Here is a 17,964-nt window from a genome sequence, read left to right as displayed (position 1 = left end):
AAACTTCGACAGCACGTAATTGCAAGACTGGGTTTAAGCGCCCACCTTTAAATGATATATTTAAATGATATATTTAAATGATATATCCTTAAAATGTTTGCACAAATCGTAAATGGTACCAAAATTTGAATTTTTTTAAAGCAACGAACCCACAGAATCAACACATTTGCTACAATTGTTGATAGATCCGGGGATTCTACGATTGTACCAATGAGCTCAATTTATTAATGGATGTACGTTTACTAAGTTTTTTGGTTGCTATATTACTTTCATTGTGTTGAATTGTCGACTTGTAAGTTACTACCACAGCTATTCCTATCACGTAAATTTTAGTAAGACTAGAGGTCAGTTATGAAGAAGACTCCAGGCTACATTATTGTAAAGCTATTTTATCGCTTTACTGATGTACACTTGCAACAAAATATACTTGATCATCATAAAGAGGGACCTAACACAACATGTTACGAATTCAGTTCGTAGAAAGGCATTTATATCGTTTATTCAGCTTTGTGTAAAGTAACTACGAATACAGAGAGTTTGGAGGTAAATCATCTCGATATATCATTACGGGTCGACTTAAAATCCTCCACAAAGAAAATATTCAGATTTAGACGCTGGCAGTGTAGAACTTTCCAGTCATTACCAAGGGCTTTAATCATCTTTAATGTTATCCTCGTTAAGTCTAGCCTTCCATATCATACCATACCTATATCATAGTACATACACAACTTTCTAACTTCTAATCACTACTGCATGCTTGTTCAAGTCCACGTCTTTGATTGTCGATTATCAAGTTATAAAATTGTGATATACAGTCTGTTAGCTACTCGTTTGCTTATTCAAAACTGATCTCAAGATGGTCGGGATTGTCCGATTTCTGTTATCGAAACTAATAGTGATTATATTGGGATACCGGATGAATAAAGGTAATTAAATATACTCAGGAATCGATGTGAACATCCCATGTTGTTGTTTCAAGCTAGACACTGTATTGCACACAATGGCGTATCCATTGAGCCCACAAAAGGTTATACACTAGATCAGTCAGTGTGTATTGACTTATAAGTTTATATATATATATATATACCGTATATATATATATACCGTATATATATATATACATATATATATATATATATATATATATATATATATATATATATATACATATATATATACACATATATATATATACACACACAAACACACACACATATATATATATATATATATATATATATATATATATATATATATATATATATATATATATATTTATTCATTTATTTAGAAATGGAAACTTCTCGAAACAGGAAACTAATGATTCAACAGGAAGTAATGAAGACATGTTGTTTCATTCCATATTGTGTGTGTATGTGGATTACATTGTATCACATCGTAACAGGGATAAACATGATGAACCGTTCCGGCATTTTTAATGTCAAATTTTAGAGTCTGGAAAGTTAACGAAATAGTTCCAGGAGAGAAAATTAGAGTAGAGGTAAGATTAAATTGACCATCAAGGAGAACAAATTCCATTTCTAGCCAATTTGTATACCAAAAAATAAAAATAAATCACAGTATTAGACTACAGAGCGAGGTAACGTTAGTTTCTACCGTTAACGTAGGTTTGCTTCGTATGTTCAGTGTATGTTGTACATTACAAGAGGAGCTGTTTGATTTCAAATCAACTATAATGATGTCAAATGACCGTGACGTAGTTTGTTCCATATAGTGAAATGAATACATGATATAGTTACATGTGTTTTATAACATTTATATCGTGATACAAGCTGAAACTGATATGAAACTGTACAATATTGTAAAGTAACTGTATTGTACTATGAATAACACTTCATTTCATTAATTTGTTTAATTACAACTGCAATATTACAACATATGTTACCTTATTAAGTTACAGTTAAACAACAAAAACTGCTGCATGGGGCCTTTTTGTGCTTGTAATATATTGCATTGTACATAAAACCCGTGACTATGTGACATTGTAATGTAATTAGAGAAGTAATACGTATATTTTAATTAAGAGTTGAACGTTAGTGCAGTCGGTTACGTGTTTGACACACGTTTAGTGTAACTCGTAGTGTTGTAAAGGATTATTTTCATCCGATGACCAAATATGTCTGTAGTATCAGACTCAGTATGTACCTGACATTTTTTGCTGTCCGTCCTGTATTTGGTATTGTCCCACATCTGCTGAAGACACTCGTCTTGTTCCTATAACAACATATGCTGGACAGGTAAATTTGTATTAAGGTACATACATTTAGAGGCAATAGTACAGGCTGCATGGGCACTTCTCCGTACAAAATTAAAATCACCCCCCCCCCCCCGAGTCCCACCATTAAAGCATTAAAACACCATGCACCTTCTCTATTGGTGATTAAATGTGTTGCCCTTCTCTAGTAGACATTGGTGCCCCAGCAGTGCCCCCTGAGATAAAGCTCCTGACGACATCACTGGTTATGAATCATAGGAACTATGAACTCTCCATTAAATAGTGTAGATTCCGGAAATTTCACAAACAAGTTTCGGCTTTGTTATTATACTAGAATCGTTCACATTCATATTTCGTAACCAATCAGTGTTCAGGTCCGAAACAGACATGGTACATGAATATTCCAACTAGTTCACGAGCTTGGTTTTTCCATAAACTAAACGCTCTTATATCCAATATCCTAGTTTATTTGGCAAATTTTAGTAAGGGTTATTAAGCTTCTTTTTATTGTACGTCCTTACCAGTTAGTGTTAAATAAGCAGATTTTCAACACAAACTGCAGTTTTAAGTATATATATATTATTGTAAATACTTTGACATTGTAAATTATGAGTAGACGTGGTACCTACGGTGCAAGGATACACATATAGTAAATTATGTAGGCCTATGAAGTATACTGGCACTAAGAGTTAGAGGGCAGGAAGTGTAATTTATGTAGCATATGGTACATACAGTTAGAGGACAGATACTGGTGTTATAATGTATGTATTCTTTAACATTAGAGGACATCAGGTGTCTGTTTAATGTAAGTTTTGTTGGCCTATTTAGTATACTGGTACATACAGTTAGAGGACAGAAACTGGTATTATAACATATGTATTCTTGAACATTAGAGGACATCAGGTGTCTGTATCATATAAGTTATGTAGGCCTATGAAGTATACTGGGACTAAGAGTTAGAAGACAGGTAGTGCAATTAATGTAGCATATGGCACATACAGTAAGAGGACAGATACTGGTATTATCATGTATGCATTCTTCAACACTAGAGGACATCAGATGTCTCTATAATGTAAGTTATGTAGGTCTATTAAGTAAACTGACACATACAGTTAGAGGACAGAAACTGGTATTATAATATATGTATTCTTGAACATTAGAGGACATCAGGTGTCTGTATCATATAAGTTATTTAGGCCTATGAAGTATACTGGCACTAAGAGTTAGATGACATGTAGTGCAATTAATGTAGCATATGGCACATACAGTTAGAGGACAGACACTGGTATTTTAGTGTATGTATTCTTGAACATTAGAGGACATCAGTTGTCTCTATAATGTAAGTTACGAGGCCTATTTAGTATACTGACACATACAGTTAGAGGACAGATACTGGTATTATAATGTATGTATTCTTGAACATTAGAGGACATCAGGTGTCTGTATAATGTAAGCTATGTAGGCCTATGAAGAATATTGGCACTTACAGTTAGAGGACATGGAGTGTAATTTATGTACCATATGTTAATTCTTTCTGTAGTAAACATTATTCACTTACAGGTCACACAATTAAGAGATCTCAGAAAGTCGTTCCATGGATTACTTCTGATATTGTTCGTTCTGTAACTACAAAGCATATCTTTACAGCTGCACTCCTTCAAACAAGCTTAAATACACCATTTTAATACAAGTTGGCAACCAGTATTCGCGCAGCAAAGAAATCTAACTTTACGAATATTTTCTGTGAATAAATGACTGACCTCAGGAAAACTTGGAATGTTATTAAGGAAATCATTGGCAAAACGAAAGGATTCTGCCCGGGTTAATAATTATAAGCTTTTACATATAATGATAATGGAATTGAAAATGACCTTGAGGTTGCAAAGTATATCAATGATTAAATCTCTAATATTAATCAAACTCTTGCTGACAAGATTCAATATTTAAAAAATTAAACAAATAACGGAAAATGGCTGGGCATTTTAAACAATGGAAAGAGTAAAGACATTTATAGCGATAGCTGGATTCGGATCAGAGGTCTGTTTCGAACCCCGTTGTAGACATTAACTTACTTTGCTCTTTTCTAAGATTTCATTTTGTGTTGTTCCTATGGGCTGCAGCCCCGCCCCCAAATTCCTACACCTATGTCGATACGTATATTGTCATATGGCTACAACTCTAGCAAACTCGAATTTCACGGAAAGTGTGGTTAGTGCTGTCCCAATTGCTACTAGTAAAAGTGTAACTTTGCATCATGCATGGGATAAAAGGTCGAATAGGGAACACTTAGTATCATCCAATTAACACATATGAGTGAATAAAAGTAAACAGGGAGTAGTGCTCGACAGCATCATAATGCATAGTAATACATATATCTAATTGTGGGTGCATGTTATACCGTCAACAAGCTAAAGTACTTTCAATACTGCAGCATATTAGGGTTGCTACACTTGGTACAGGGGAGAAAAAAAAACATATAGCTACCACTAATGTAGAATATTGGGATTGCTACACTTGATACAGGGAGACAACACTGTAGCAAATACTAATGTCGCATATTAGGAGAGCTGCGCGTGATATTGGGTAACAAAACTATAGCAACTACTAATGTAGCATGTTGGGGTTGATACGGGGGAACAAAACTATAGCTACCACTAATGTAGAATATGTGCATTGCTACACTTGATACAGGGGAACAAAACTGTAGCTACCACTAATGTAGAATATTGGGATTGCTACACTTGATACAGGGGAACAGCACTATAGCAAATACTAATGTAACATTTTAGGATTGTTGCACGTGATATTGGGTAACAAAACTATAGTAAATACTAATGTACCATGTTGGGGTTGCTACACTTGGTACAGGGAGACAACACTATAGTAAACACTAATGTAGCATATTAGGATTGCTACACTTGAAACAGGGGAACAAAACTATAGATAAATACTATTGTAGCATATTAGGATTACTACACTTGATAAAGGGGAACAAAATATAGCAACTTCTAATGTAGCATATTAGGATTGCTATAATTGGTTACATATATAAACAGCATGTCTTTCCTTTTCCTTTGTCAAGTATTCTTTCGTTTGTTTTATATTTATTAATATACTCCTATCTTTTCTATTCCTCATTTTGTATTGCTTTGCTTTATGTTTGCTACCATTTCTGTTAATTCGATTTGCACGAAAAGATACGAGTGGCCTCTTCAGCTCTACTCCATTTTTGTTTTGTTTTGATATGTTTTCCATCCTTCCAACACATTGTTAAACTTACAGCGGGTAAAATAGAAAATGAAACCGAATTCAATCAGTTTAGATATTGTTTGGATTTTCCCGGCAAGGAAATGACCGTGCTAGGAGTATTTCTAATAAATATCTAACAGCAATGTTTGGATTAATAGTCTTTGCATCCTTCCGCCAGTTCAACCGCCAGCGCATGGTAGACACTATTGACCTCACATTATGATGATATTGTGTATGTTATATGTATATATATATATATATATATATATATATATATATATATATATATATATATATATATATATATATATATATATATATATATATATATATATATCGCGTGTTTAAGGACAATATCTTTTCCGGGTTTGCGCTCTTCACTAAACTACATATATATGTGCTGCATTATGACACACACTCTGAAAAACACTTACTTCAACGATGAAGCTGTGTGCAGAAATCCATAGTGGTTATTGTACACCACAGAGCCGTTGTTTACTTTATTTTATGAGAAGATTGGAACAGGCGAATTGAAGTGTACGTATACAAAATTACTAAAGTTACTTTTGATTTCTTGTATGGGCCCAGTTATAATTCTATATCAGCTCGTTCCTATTAGCGCAACGTTGTGTATACAAAATGATTTGCCAACATGTAGGTCATAGAATTAGGCTAGTTATAGCAATACTTTATTTATCTCTCTGTCGTTACAGACCAGTCTAGCAGGCTACAACTCATTTGGTTTTATTGCAGAGTAATAATATAGCGATAGATCTGTTAACATTAACGCTTGTCCCTCACTACTCAGACACATTGATATTTTTCACACTACGTCACTGCCGTAACTTGTATGCCTATATCAATTATAAGCAATGTTTGGGGCAAAGAGTAGCTATTTGCGATCCAAATTTTGATTGGGTGTAATTTTGTTTATAGATATATTAAAAGTTACCTTTTGTTGGTGTTTGGAACTATATGTCAAGTAGGTTTCCTTGTGTCACTCTTTGTTTGACCTTTTTTCAAGGAGAACGGCAGGGAGGGGACTATCTTGTAATTTTACTGCTGAGAGGGAGCAAATAATGAAGATAGAACGTCGTATTTATAGTGGCTATGGACACTTCAAAACTGTCTTGAAAATCAATAAATTATATAAAATATTAAATAGAACATAATCTGAGGAAGTAAAGCCCATTGTAATATGAAAGTCGAATACTACTAAATTCCACTTAGTACGGGTTCTTGTCAAAATCACTATGCATTTGTGTGCCTGAAATCTTAGTGCATAAGCTTTGTACAATCTCGTGTAGCATTTAGCGTATGTATATGAAATAAGTACGTGATCTAACACTGTAGCTACATACCCGTACTTATACGTCCGTCAGTTTCACCCGAGTTCCGTGATTGCGCACTAGAGAAATCGTTGCTGAATAAGGAAGTGTATCTCGAAAGTAGCCTACCATAGTAACCTATAGGCTAAGGCTGTATGTATACAATGTAATGTTATTTACAACTATAGAAAGGAGAAACTAGGTGCAAATCAAATTGTGTTTCACACTGTGTGACAACCGTAAAAACTTAAACGGAAATTTGAAATTAAGGATGATAGTAAAATGGTTCTGCTGAAAAAAAACCTGATATCACTTGTAAATATGCACAACAAATTGAGACGTTTCACGTTTGGTGGAGAACAATATTGAGCGAGAGTTATATGACAAATGAAGATGCAGATGCATCTTCCCTGAGCTTGATATTATGGCAGCCATTCTTCCTCGAATAATATACTTATATCAAATACAGAAAGGGTATTGCTGTTGCGACAAATTCCTGCCGTGGTGTTCGCTCTGGAGAGATCTGCCTCATTGCAGCATTTACGTAAGACTATTCCTCTATTCCGGAGGATAAAGTGTATTGCCAAACACAACTGTTGTGAATTGTTTGCATATATAGCTTAAAGCCACATAATAGCATTTTGATTAGTGGAGATACATTGTCAATATTTGGTGATATTTTATGCTGATATGTGTCAACTTGAGCAAAATTAGTGATGTCGTTACGGCAATTATCCTTTTACTATAAATGTACAAATCGTTTATCCCCAATAACAATTTAAAAAAAACTCCCTCCCTTACTTCCTTCCTTACTTCACTCCTCCCTCCTCCCTCCTCCCTCCTCCCTTTGATTCGCATTAAGTAGAAACTTATTACCTTACTAATTATTCAATATTGGTAAATACCATAAGAACTTGGTTTGGTTTTCACCAACGTAGGTTTACGCCACTTTCTTTATTAAATCATTTCAATTTTTCTATCGGTTTACAGATTCTATCGGTTATGCGAGAAGTGTTGATCACCCCAGACTTATTGAAAGTATTTGGCAGAAATATCTAACTGGTAAGTGAAGCAGTTAATGCTTTAGTAGAAAATGTATTTAGTAAACTAACCACACATATGGAAACGTTGTCTTTTCTGCTATGTAGTTCTGTTATGTGTCTTATGGTGTGGTTTTTGCCCACATCTACTGGATTCTGCTTTTAAATACTTTCAATTAGCAGCCAACTTTCTCCACACCTGTATTCATTTATCTTTCCAGCAACGCAAAATGCGTTGGCTTTCCACGAAAATCCATGTCGGAAAGGAAGTGTTAAAAAGAAAATGGAGAATACACCAAATTAATAATATTATCTAAAAATAATTATTATTAGCAGAAAAAAGAAGATTATAAGAAGAATATGGTTGGATAGGATGGATGGATAGGATGGATATGATGGATGGATAGAATGGACGGATAAGCTGGATATGATGGATGGATAGAATGTATGGATAGGATGGAAGGTAGTATGGATGGCAGGATAGGATGGATGGATATGATTGATGGATAGGATGGATGGATGGGATGGATGGATAAATGGATGGATGGATAGGGTAGAGAGGATATGATAGATGGATGGATAGGATGGAATTGATGGATATGATGGAATTGATGGATAGGATGAATGGATGGATTGGATTGATTGATAGGATGGATGGATAGGATGGATGGATATGATGGATTGATATGATGCGTGAATAGTATGGATTGTAGGATAGGATGAATGAATATGATTGATGGAAAGAATGAATCGATAGTATGGATGGATAGTATGAATGTGATGGATAGATAAGAAGCACGGATAGGATGAATGGATGGGTAGGATGGATTGGATGGATGAGTAGGATGGATGGATATGAATGGATGAATAGTATGGATGAATTGGATGAATGCATAAGAATCATTGATAGTATGGATGGTAGGATAGAACGGATGGATATGATTGATGGATAGAATGGATCGATAGGATGGATATGATGGATGAATAGTATGGATGAATATGATGGATGGATAAGAATCATGGATAAGATGAATGGATGGATTGGATGGATTGATATGATGGGTAGGTTGGATGGATAGGATGGATCGATAGATAAGATGGATTGATATAATGGATAGTATAGATTGATATAATGGATGGATAGGATGGATGTATAGGATGGGAAGGATAAATGGATAGTATGGATGAATAGGATGGATAGGTAAGATGGATGGATAGGATGGATAAGTTGGATATGATGGAGTGATAGGATGGATGGATATGATTGATGGATAGGATGGATAAATAGGATGGATACAATAGATCGATATTATGGATTTATAGGATTGATAGGATGAATATGATGGATGGATATTATGGATGGATGGATATGATGGATGGATGGAAAGGATTGATGGATGGATGGGGTGGATGAATGGATTGATATAATGGATGGATGGATGGATAGGGTGGATAGGATGGATAGAAGAATGGATTGGATGGATGGATTGGATGGATAGGATAGATGGATAGAAAGGATGGATGTGATGCATGGATGATTAATGGATGGATTGGATGGATGGGTAGGATGGATGAAAAGTATGAATACTATGGATAGGATGGATGGATTAGATGGTTGGATAGGATGTATGGAAAATGATGGATAGATAGACGGATAGGTTGGATGGATAGGATGGATAAGATGAATGGATGTATTGGATGGATGGATAGGATGAATGGATATGATAGATGGATTGGATGGATGAATGTATGGATAGGATGGATGAATAGGATGGATAAAATGGATGAATAGGATGGATTGATATTATGGATGGATAGTATGGATGGATAGGATGGATGGATAAGATGGATGGATAGGATGGATAATATTGGATTGATGGACTTTATGGATGGATGGATAGTATGGATGGATAGGTTAGATGGATTGAATAGGATGGATTAGATGGATGGATGGATAGGATGGGCGGATAGGATGGATGGATAGGATGAATTGATTGATTGGACGGATGGGTAGGATGGATGAATAGGATAGATGGATATGATGGATGGGTAGGATGGATGGATAGGATTGATGGATATGCTGGATGGATAGTATGGATGGTAGGACAGGATTGATGAATATGATTGAAGAAAAGGATGGGTCGAAAGGATGGATGAATATGATGGATAGGATGGCTCGATAGGATGTATGGATAGGACTGAACAAGTTATATACAATAAACGTTAGATTCATACACATCACGTAGAGCAATTATAAAGTTTGCAACATCGATAACAAGAGAGAGACAATCAGCCACAAAAATTTAGCATTAACCATTCCAAGTTTAAATATTCTGGACACCCCTTTATATCCTGAGTAATCCAGTTAATGCCTTTACATAGAATTTCCAGTCAAATTAATGCATATTTTGAATGTAAAATTACAGACCTAAGATGGCTGCCAATGTTAATCCCGTGGACATCAAACCAGATGTGAAGAAGGCAGTAAACGGTAAGTTGAAAGCTAAACAATTCGCAATTATGTTGTCTTATTTGTGTTAGATGGTTTTATCTACAATCCACGGTACACTGTTGCTTTTACTAATATAGTTGAGAAGCCATATTTACTTTACTTTTATAAAAACACGTAACATTGGCGAATTTAATGCGGATATCAATATATATTGGCAACATAATATCATATGTAAATCTTTTGAAAGTGAAAGGGATTAACAGGTCATTACATTTTGATTTACAAGTTTAAAGTATTTATGTTCATACCACTAACGCATCCGTTGTTACTACATTCATTCATATCTGAAGGAGTGTTCCATGTGATAGTTAGGTGTCTTTTATCCTCTTTCGTTATTTTCAACAGGTTTTGGTAGTTTTAAAGTTGCACTTGCTACCGTTCTGACTGTTAAAATTGTTCTTGATCTTGCTACGTTCTTTGAATATCCGCCTGTTGTCATAGAAGAGTTGAGCAATGCAGCAGCCAGTGCAGGCCTTCTCATGATTCGTTATATGGAAGAGAGAGGACAAATAGAGCCAACAAGTATCATGACACTTCTGTGTGCGCTGAAGAAAATGTGTCTTTCTGGGATTGAGATGAGTGCAAGAAAGCTGTATGAGGAACATACAGGGAGACTATGTTCCAGTGAAGATCATTCTAAGGCTCAATTAGAAGGTACTGTAACTTAAAGTAGGCTATATCTCTATACATGAATGTTCGTATGCACTCGCAGCAGTCTTAAGAATGCGCATTACCTCCATCGATTGGTAATTTTCGAAGGATTTGCTAAAGTGAAGTTTCATCAAATATAGCTGGATGATTATTGTTCATTTAACAATTGAAGATAAAATAGTTTGCGTGTAATAATAAAACAAGATGATTGGGTGTATAGTATCTTAGTAATTCAAATTTATTATTCTCGATCCTAAGGTCTAAGTCGTCTACAATACATCTGAATGAGATATTTTACTGTAATTCTTAGATAATGCTACATATCCAAAAATTAATATTCCAATGCCTCATTTTCGTTCTCATAAAACGTATCCAATGGTTGTTGTTTGATTTTATGTAAAACAAGTTTGTTACTAATATTCTTTGAATGGATCGAAACTGAAAGTGTTCTCCTCTTGAATCTCTGACGGCAGCGAATGGTAAATAAAACATATTCCATTTAAATTCGTATACTTGTAACTTATTCCAATTTACAAACGGCTTTGGGACATTAAGTAATTGTATGTTACATTGTTCAATATAGGGTGTGTAGTAAAGTTAGTGAGACCGATAATGGTATCATTTTTCAATTCGATGCGCTTAACATGTGTTTTCTACTCATGGGTATAACTGTAGTAATTTGATAATAAATAGAATATGACAATAATATTTGATAATTTGAATTTCACACTGTAATTCTTTATCAAGTGGGTTAACAATGCTAATTAACTGATTGACAGTGAAAGAACACGTTCACCATAACATGAGAGCATGCACGACATGGAAGTAATACCACATGCTGGTGACGTTCTTTCACTAATCAATGAACTCTTGAGTTACATTGGCAGCTCCACGCTCTATAGAGTGAGGGCATGGGCGTCAATCCAGGGGGGGGGGGGGGGACGGGGGGACACGTCCCCCCACATTTCGATGGATGGTTGAAAAAATATCAAATGTCCCCCCCCCCACACATTTGGAAAAAGAGTAGTGTCGTGGCTCTATTTGGTTACGGCTTACACATCTTAGGATTCATATCCTCGAATATCACTCAATGTTGCTGAATGGAGAATTCCACCCAGATCTCGTGAGTTGGTACCCTGAGCTCTCCAACAATCTTAAGCTTAGTCTGCCTTTATTTCGAGGCCAGTTAAATTCGTCGTCGGTTGAAGGGTATAGACAAATATTCAAGTTGATGAATCCAGTGGTACGGGCTATGTTTGGTGAAGTCGAAGCTCTCTTGCGGTTGCTCCTCGTCTCCTCCGCCAGTTCGACGGAAGCCGAGAGATCTTTTAGTGCTTTGAGGCGTTTGAAGACAAGGCTACGGAGCACCATGACTTAACAGAGGCCATGTGATCGTGTTCCATATTCACCGCGCAGGGACGTCGTTAGAGGGGGTGTGGGTGTGTCTCACCCCCAAGCCATGGTAAAACTGACGCTACTTGGAAAATTGGAGTGCGACAGTCGGAATTTCCGACTGTCGCACTTTAGTTTATCTAGGCCTTTTCATGTAAAATTTTTAAAAAATTTCGGTCAAACTTGACCTTTAACCGGTCATATTTACCACGTTTTCCTTGCCACTTTGGGAAATTGTTTCTCGCGATTCTTATACTCCACCGTACAAAACTTCTTATGATTTTGAATACTACAAAAAAATGCCTAATAGAACTACCGTCATAGGCGTAGGAGCCCAATTTGTTTTGTGGGGGGGGGGGGGGGGTTGTAACGACTTGCCCGAAAAATATAACCAAAATTGTTCGCGCGCTACGCGCGCATCACACATGGTCATGTGCATATCATACAGGCATGCATCGGTTTTTACATCGCATGCAAATAGCATACAATCATTTTCCGTCTTATTACCCTTCCGTAATGGTGATAATTGTTGGGTAATAATAATATCAGTATAACCACTGAAAAACACATTGCAAATTATTCAAAAAGCTATCAGCATATTTCCCGAATTTCACAAAAATATTTGGTTGGGGTGGGAGGGGGGCCAATAAGTTTTTGAAATGAGTGCCAGTGGGTACAAATGTATCGCAACAAGTTCGTAACGGAAGTGCAGTCGCGAAAGATTGGGTTTTCTGACTGACACTGACCGTATCGTTCACGAGTAGCGGGAGGGTGGGGGGTACAAAGCAGCAGTTGGAATTTTCTGGCTTCAAAACCGATTTTCAGCCACTACACCCCCCCCCCCCTCCCCAATCATCAGGCCTTAGGTACGTCCCTGAGTACATGGTGGTTACATAGTACGCTCCGACCAGAATTCACCCGATAACCAGATGCAAATCCACCTAGCAACCGAGGTAACTTGCTTGAGGACTCCAACGAACAACCACTGATTTATTTTCATGCCTTCATCACTTTAGCCACCACTCACATGGGACCTATTCTAAGTCTGACGATACATGCGCATGTGTCAGGTCCTGAAAACATAATACAAGTTGTTTGTCTTGCTATCCTTGTTTTCAAATTTCATTTAAATTTATTCTCGTAGACCTAGCAACCTGGTTTAACATGCTGGCGCCAAATTTGCGCTAAGCTCGCTATACGAACTCGGATATGGGCTGTGCCTTATTAGTTAGTTATTTAAATTATTAATAATGGCGTATGAGGAAATGCACCATTTTGTGGTATGACTCCCAGGACAGAAAGTCGAGAAACTCACATGCAGTCGCGGCGGATAGCTTCCTTCGCCTATATGTCCGGGGAAATTTTGGGACATCGTTCCTATAGACCAGAGGTGGGCAACCTGCGGGCCACATGCGGCCCGCCAGTGATTTTTTTGTGGCCCGTGAGATGTCTCAAGAAAAAGAAAAATCAATCTATTTTGCATCATCGCCAAAAACGAGCTAGCTGCTTAGAATTTATCTGCACTGATGATGCTGTCAGGTTGGTCTATTATCACCATTAATTATCAACAGGACTGTATTGACATTATGGTTTTGTGAATACAGATTAAGTACACACACACCTATTGCTTGAACGTCCTCGGAATCAAAGGTTTGAAATCAGCAGCAGGCCGTTGGTTAGGTGCGGCCCTGTCAATCTTTCACTCCTAAAATCTGGCCCATTCGTTCAAAAGGTTGCCCACCCCTGCAATGGGCCTATATCTGAGGCCCTGGGGTCAGTGGCGTCGTGCCCATTGGGGCCCGGGGGCACAGCCCCCCCCCCCCGAAAAAAAATCAAAGGTGTCATAAAATTTTGTCATAATTAAAAAAAAAAGTGTTTTCGAAATCGAAAAGTAGACTAAATATTCAATTGCTCTTTGATGGTCGTTGCGGATTTTCCACACACCTCAAAGACGACATATCGGGATTAGTAATGCCATTACCTTTGAATATGTTTGTCCTAAGCTCGCGTTTGATACAGTCTCAATAAACTTGGAAAATAATCACTTCGTTATCGCGCGTTTTACCTTAGGTTTCGCTACTTTCACTTTTTCTGCCCATGTTTTCAAACGGCATGGCTTTTTCTTCACCCAGTCACCACTTCTCACGGGCATGAGCGGCAAGGGCGGCGGAACCGGGGGGCACAGGGGGCACGTGCCCCCACTTTCCCCAGGTTAAAAATGTGCCCATTTTCTACATAAAAATTGAGGTGTCTCAAGTTAGCAAGAGGCCAGGGAACCAGAATGAACACTCGGGAAGGGCCTTTTTCCGGCCATCTGAGGGGTTTGTAAAACCAAAAATTTTCTACTACGCTCTGCGCCAACCGATGGTGGCGCTCCGCTCAGATAGTCGTGCATACAACTTTGCAACTCCTGGCTACGCCTCTGACTCTTAGTGAATTTCTGTGGGTCAAACTCAAAGCTATTTCGAATGAAACAAATTTGTTAAGATATTAACAAGAAATAAACTCTAATTCGGAAGATTCCTACATTAGCAATTAGCATGATTTCGCCTCATTTTGTCTCAAAAGAAAACTTGTTCCTTGTTTCCCAATTTTCACATTGGATATTGCAGTGCTAGTATGCATATTTTCCTTGAGAGGGGGGGGGGGGCGTTGATGGAGTGATGTGTGTACAAATAAGATAATACAATAAGAGTTGTAAAGGGTACTAAATATATAAGGCTGCATCAGTCCAATCGAATTGCTGCAAAGTGCCCTTTGATGTCGGTGCCCCCCCCCCCAGATTAAAAGTGCTTCCGCCGCCCTTGATGGGCGGTGATCATGGATCAGCCAACACGAAAATGTTTCGATATCTTAAATGTTGGGCGCTTCTGGGAGACGAGGAGTTGGTAAACTTAGGAATAAATGGCGATCACTTCCTTCGAGAATATTTCCCAAAATAAAAAAATTGCCGGAAATTTTTATCAATTTTAGGGGTGTTGCTTTCTGCCATAATGCACGGGAAGTGCCGTTTCCTGCAATCTGAGGGGTCTGCCAGAAGAAAAATTTTCTTGTACGCTGCGCGCCAACCGATGGTGGCGCTCCGCTTAGATAGTACTTACTGCCGGAATACTCGAATCGATTCCGTCCCCCCACGTTTCAAATCGGATTGACGCCCCTGAGTGAGGGGATGGAGTTTCTGTTTAAGCTCAACGCTATTGGTAGAGATTAGTACATCTTGGTTTGATATTTAACATTAACTCAATGATTAGGCATATATTATGATAGTTGACACCCTATACTTTGACTTCGTCTCCGCTATAATGAGAATTTGAATTTTGGTGAGTGCAACATAGTTAAAGAAAAGTTCAGTTAAGCATCTATTGCTATTAGTGTTTTAAAAATATGTAGCTTTTATAATAAAAATTGGTAACCCATTACATGATTTGACGTTACGTCACCAATAAAAAGTAGCTACAAAATACGCTAGACATACTTGGTGACTGATATTTAACCTTATGTAAACTGAATTTCACAATTGAGAGTTTTATACTGCACTCCCGTTTCACTTAAACCCACTCGATAAGTTTGATTCAGAAGTAAGGTCACAATGTCTGCATGTAACCTTTCAAGTGCTAAACACTCTTTGTTTTTTTATCTCAGGAAAGAAAAACGATCTCATCAAGTATGCAAAAACAGCCTATCGAAAGCACTACGAAACAGCTAAGCCATTTCCTTCCATGAACAAGTGTAAGGTTAACAGTATATTTGTTCAGGGAGGTATTTACTGCTCTGTTCAGGAGGGTGATTTCATGCAAAAGCCCGATGTGCTAGAATCGTTAGATTCTTACAACGATATTCTGAGCAGCCCCAAAACTAAGTCAAATAGAAAGATCATCGAGGCTGACCCTGGGTTCGGAAAATCAACACTTGCATCACAGTTTGTCTATGACTGGTGTACTAACAACCCTGAATCTCCTCTAAAAGATGTGGAAATACTTATATTTCTCCAGTTGAGGCAACTGGAAGGTGTAAAGTCTATATACACTGCCATAAAGCATTCCATAGTGCCCGAAGATGAGGACATGGACGACTCTTGCATTAAGGAAATCCTCAAAGTAAACAAAAAGTCTGTTGTCATGTTATTTGACAGTTATGACGAGTATCCTGACAAGAACACCAAAACACATATCTCCTCCATCATTGAGATGAAAATGTTTCTAGACATCCTTGTCATCATACTTACCAGGACATTGAACCTCCCGCCTAACTTACACCCCGAAACAAAACGAATCAGATTAACAGGGTTTGGGGTGGCTGAACGTCGAAACTATGTCCTAAAAGCGGTGGCTGATGATGTCCAGTTGGCAGATCGGATCGAAGAGCAGCTTCAGAGAAACCCCTTCTTAAGAGATCTCTGTCAGGTCCCTCTCTTCTCCACTATGGTTGCTCACATAGCACACGAGAGGCCAGAAATCGAGATATTTAGCACAGTAACAAGATTTTTCACTTATGTGATCGCATGCGTTCATAACCATATGAAAATCAAGAAAGATGCTAATACGGAGGTGCCTGCTTTTGAAAAGGAACTAGCTAAACTGTACCGTATTGCTTTCGACGGCCTCACACGGAAGAACCAGCAGCTGACATGGGAGAACACCTATTTAGTTTCAGAACTTGGACAAGAGTTCTATGATAACTATATAAGGCTTGGGATGTTTGCACAGGAAGTGGTTTTTGACATTTCCCAGTGTCGATATAAGACGGAAGCACGAATATGGCACAAAATCATATGTGAATTGTATGCCTCTCATCATCTGGTTTCAATTCTTAGTGAAGGTAAGTCTTCAGTACAGATAATATTGATGCATAACCACAGTTTTTCATCTCTGATGTGTAAGATAATGAGTAAACCTAAGATATGGAAGTATTGTTCGTATGTCCTTTTATGTGCATATGTAAACAGCTTACGCTCCTCGTACCCCCAACCCACAGTGTCTGCTATGTATATATGTAAATTAACATTTATGCAACACGCTTTTCAATGTAAGTAAATAAAGTCCTCATTTGTCACTGACCCAGTTCAACATAACAAAGATTTGGGTTTGGATCTTTCTGTATGTATGCTTGTTGTATTGAAGACAAGAGCGCCTAAAGGTAGAGATACCCTCAGGAAGATCAAAGCAATGTCGGAAAAAGCTAACTACACTGGATTTACAAGCAAGTTGTACACATCTGGGTAATCTAGGATGGACACGATTTCTTACATTGTTGTTAATGTACAACCATATTGAATAATTTGACTTTTGTATCTATTAAAGAACACGTTATTCAGCATATTCACTAGATGTTTGCTATTTTTGCTCGTCAGTTCAATAAAGTTATCCCCACATATTGTTAAAATGCTTTTCCTGTGGTTAAATTTGATTGCTTCTCAAAAATGCTTAGGCAAAGATAGAAAATATGGAAGTAAATATATAAACCAGATCCTCATCACATTTTGTATCACAAAGATATGAATTATATAGAGTTGGTAATATTTTGCATTTGGCAACAGTACAATGAATGGTATCATCA

General features: G+C 37.3%; 1 protein-coding gene across 4 annotated transcripts in view; it reads left to right on the top strand.

The window, feature by feature from the left end:
* Positions 1-1,351: 1,351 nt before the first annotated feature.
* Positions 1,352-17,964, top strand: part of LOC139969972 (uncharacterized) — a 290,887-nt gene continuing 274,274 nt past the window's right edge. For all 4 annotated transcript variants that reach the window (XM_071975457.1, XM_071975456.1, XM_071975455.1 and 1 more), the window contains exons 1-5: positions 1,352-1,501; positions 7,804-7,875; positions 10,280-10,344; positions 10,711-11,019; positions 16,051-17,226. In XM_071975457.1, the coding sequence (XP_071831558.1) occupies positions 10,287-10,344; positions 10,711-11,019; positions 16,051-17,226 (1,543 nt within the window). In that variant the 5' untranslated portion in view covers positions 1,352-1,501; positions 7,804-7,875; positions 10,280-10,286. The remainder of the gene's footprint in view (positions 1,502-7,803; positions 7,876-10,279; positions 10,345-10,710; positions 11,020-16,050; positions 17,227-17,964) is intronic.

This window comes from Apostichopus japonicus, chromosome 7 (assembly GCF_037975245.1).
Source record: "Apostichopus japonicus isolate 1M-3 chromosome 7, ASM3797524v1, whole genome shotgun sequence".
Lineage (NCBI taxonomy): Eukaryota > Metazoa > Echinodermata > Holothuroidea > Aspidochirotida > Stichopodidae > Apostichopus > Apostichopus japonicus.
This window is presented reverse-complemented; position numbering and strand designations above follow the sequence as displayed.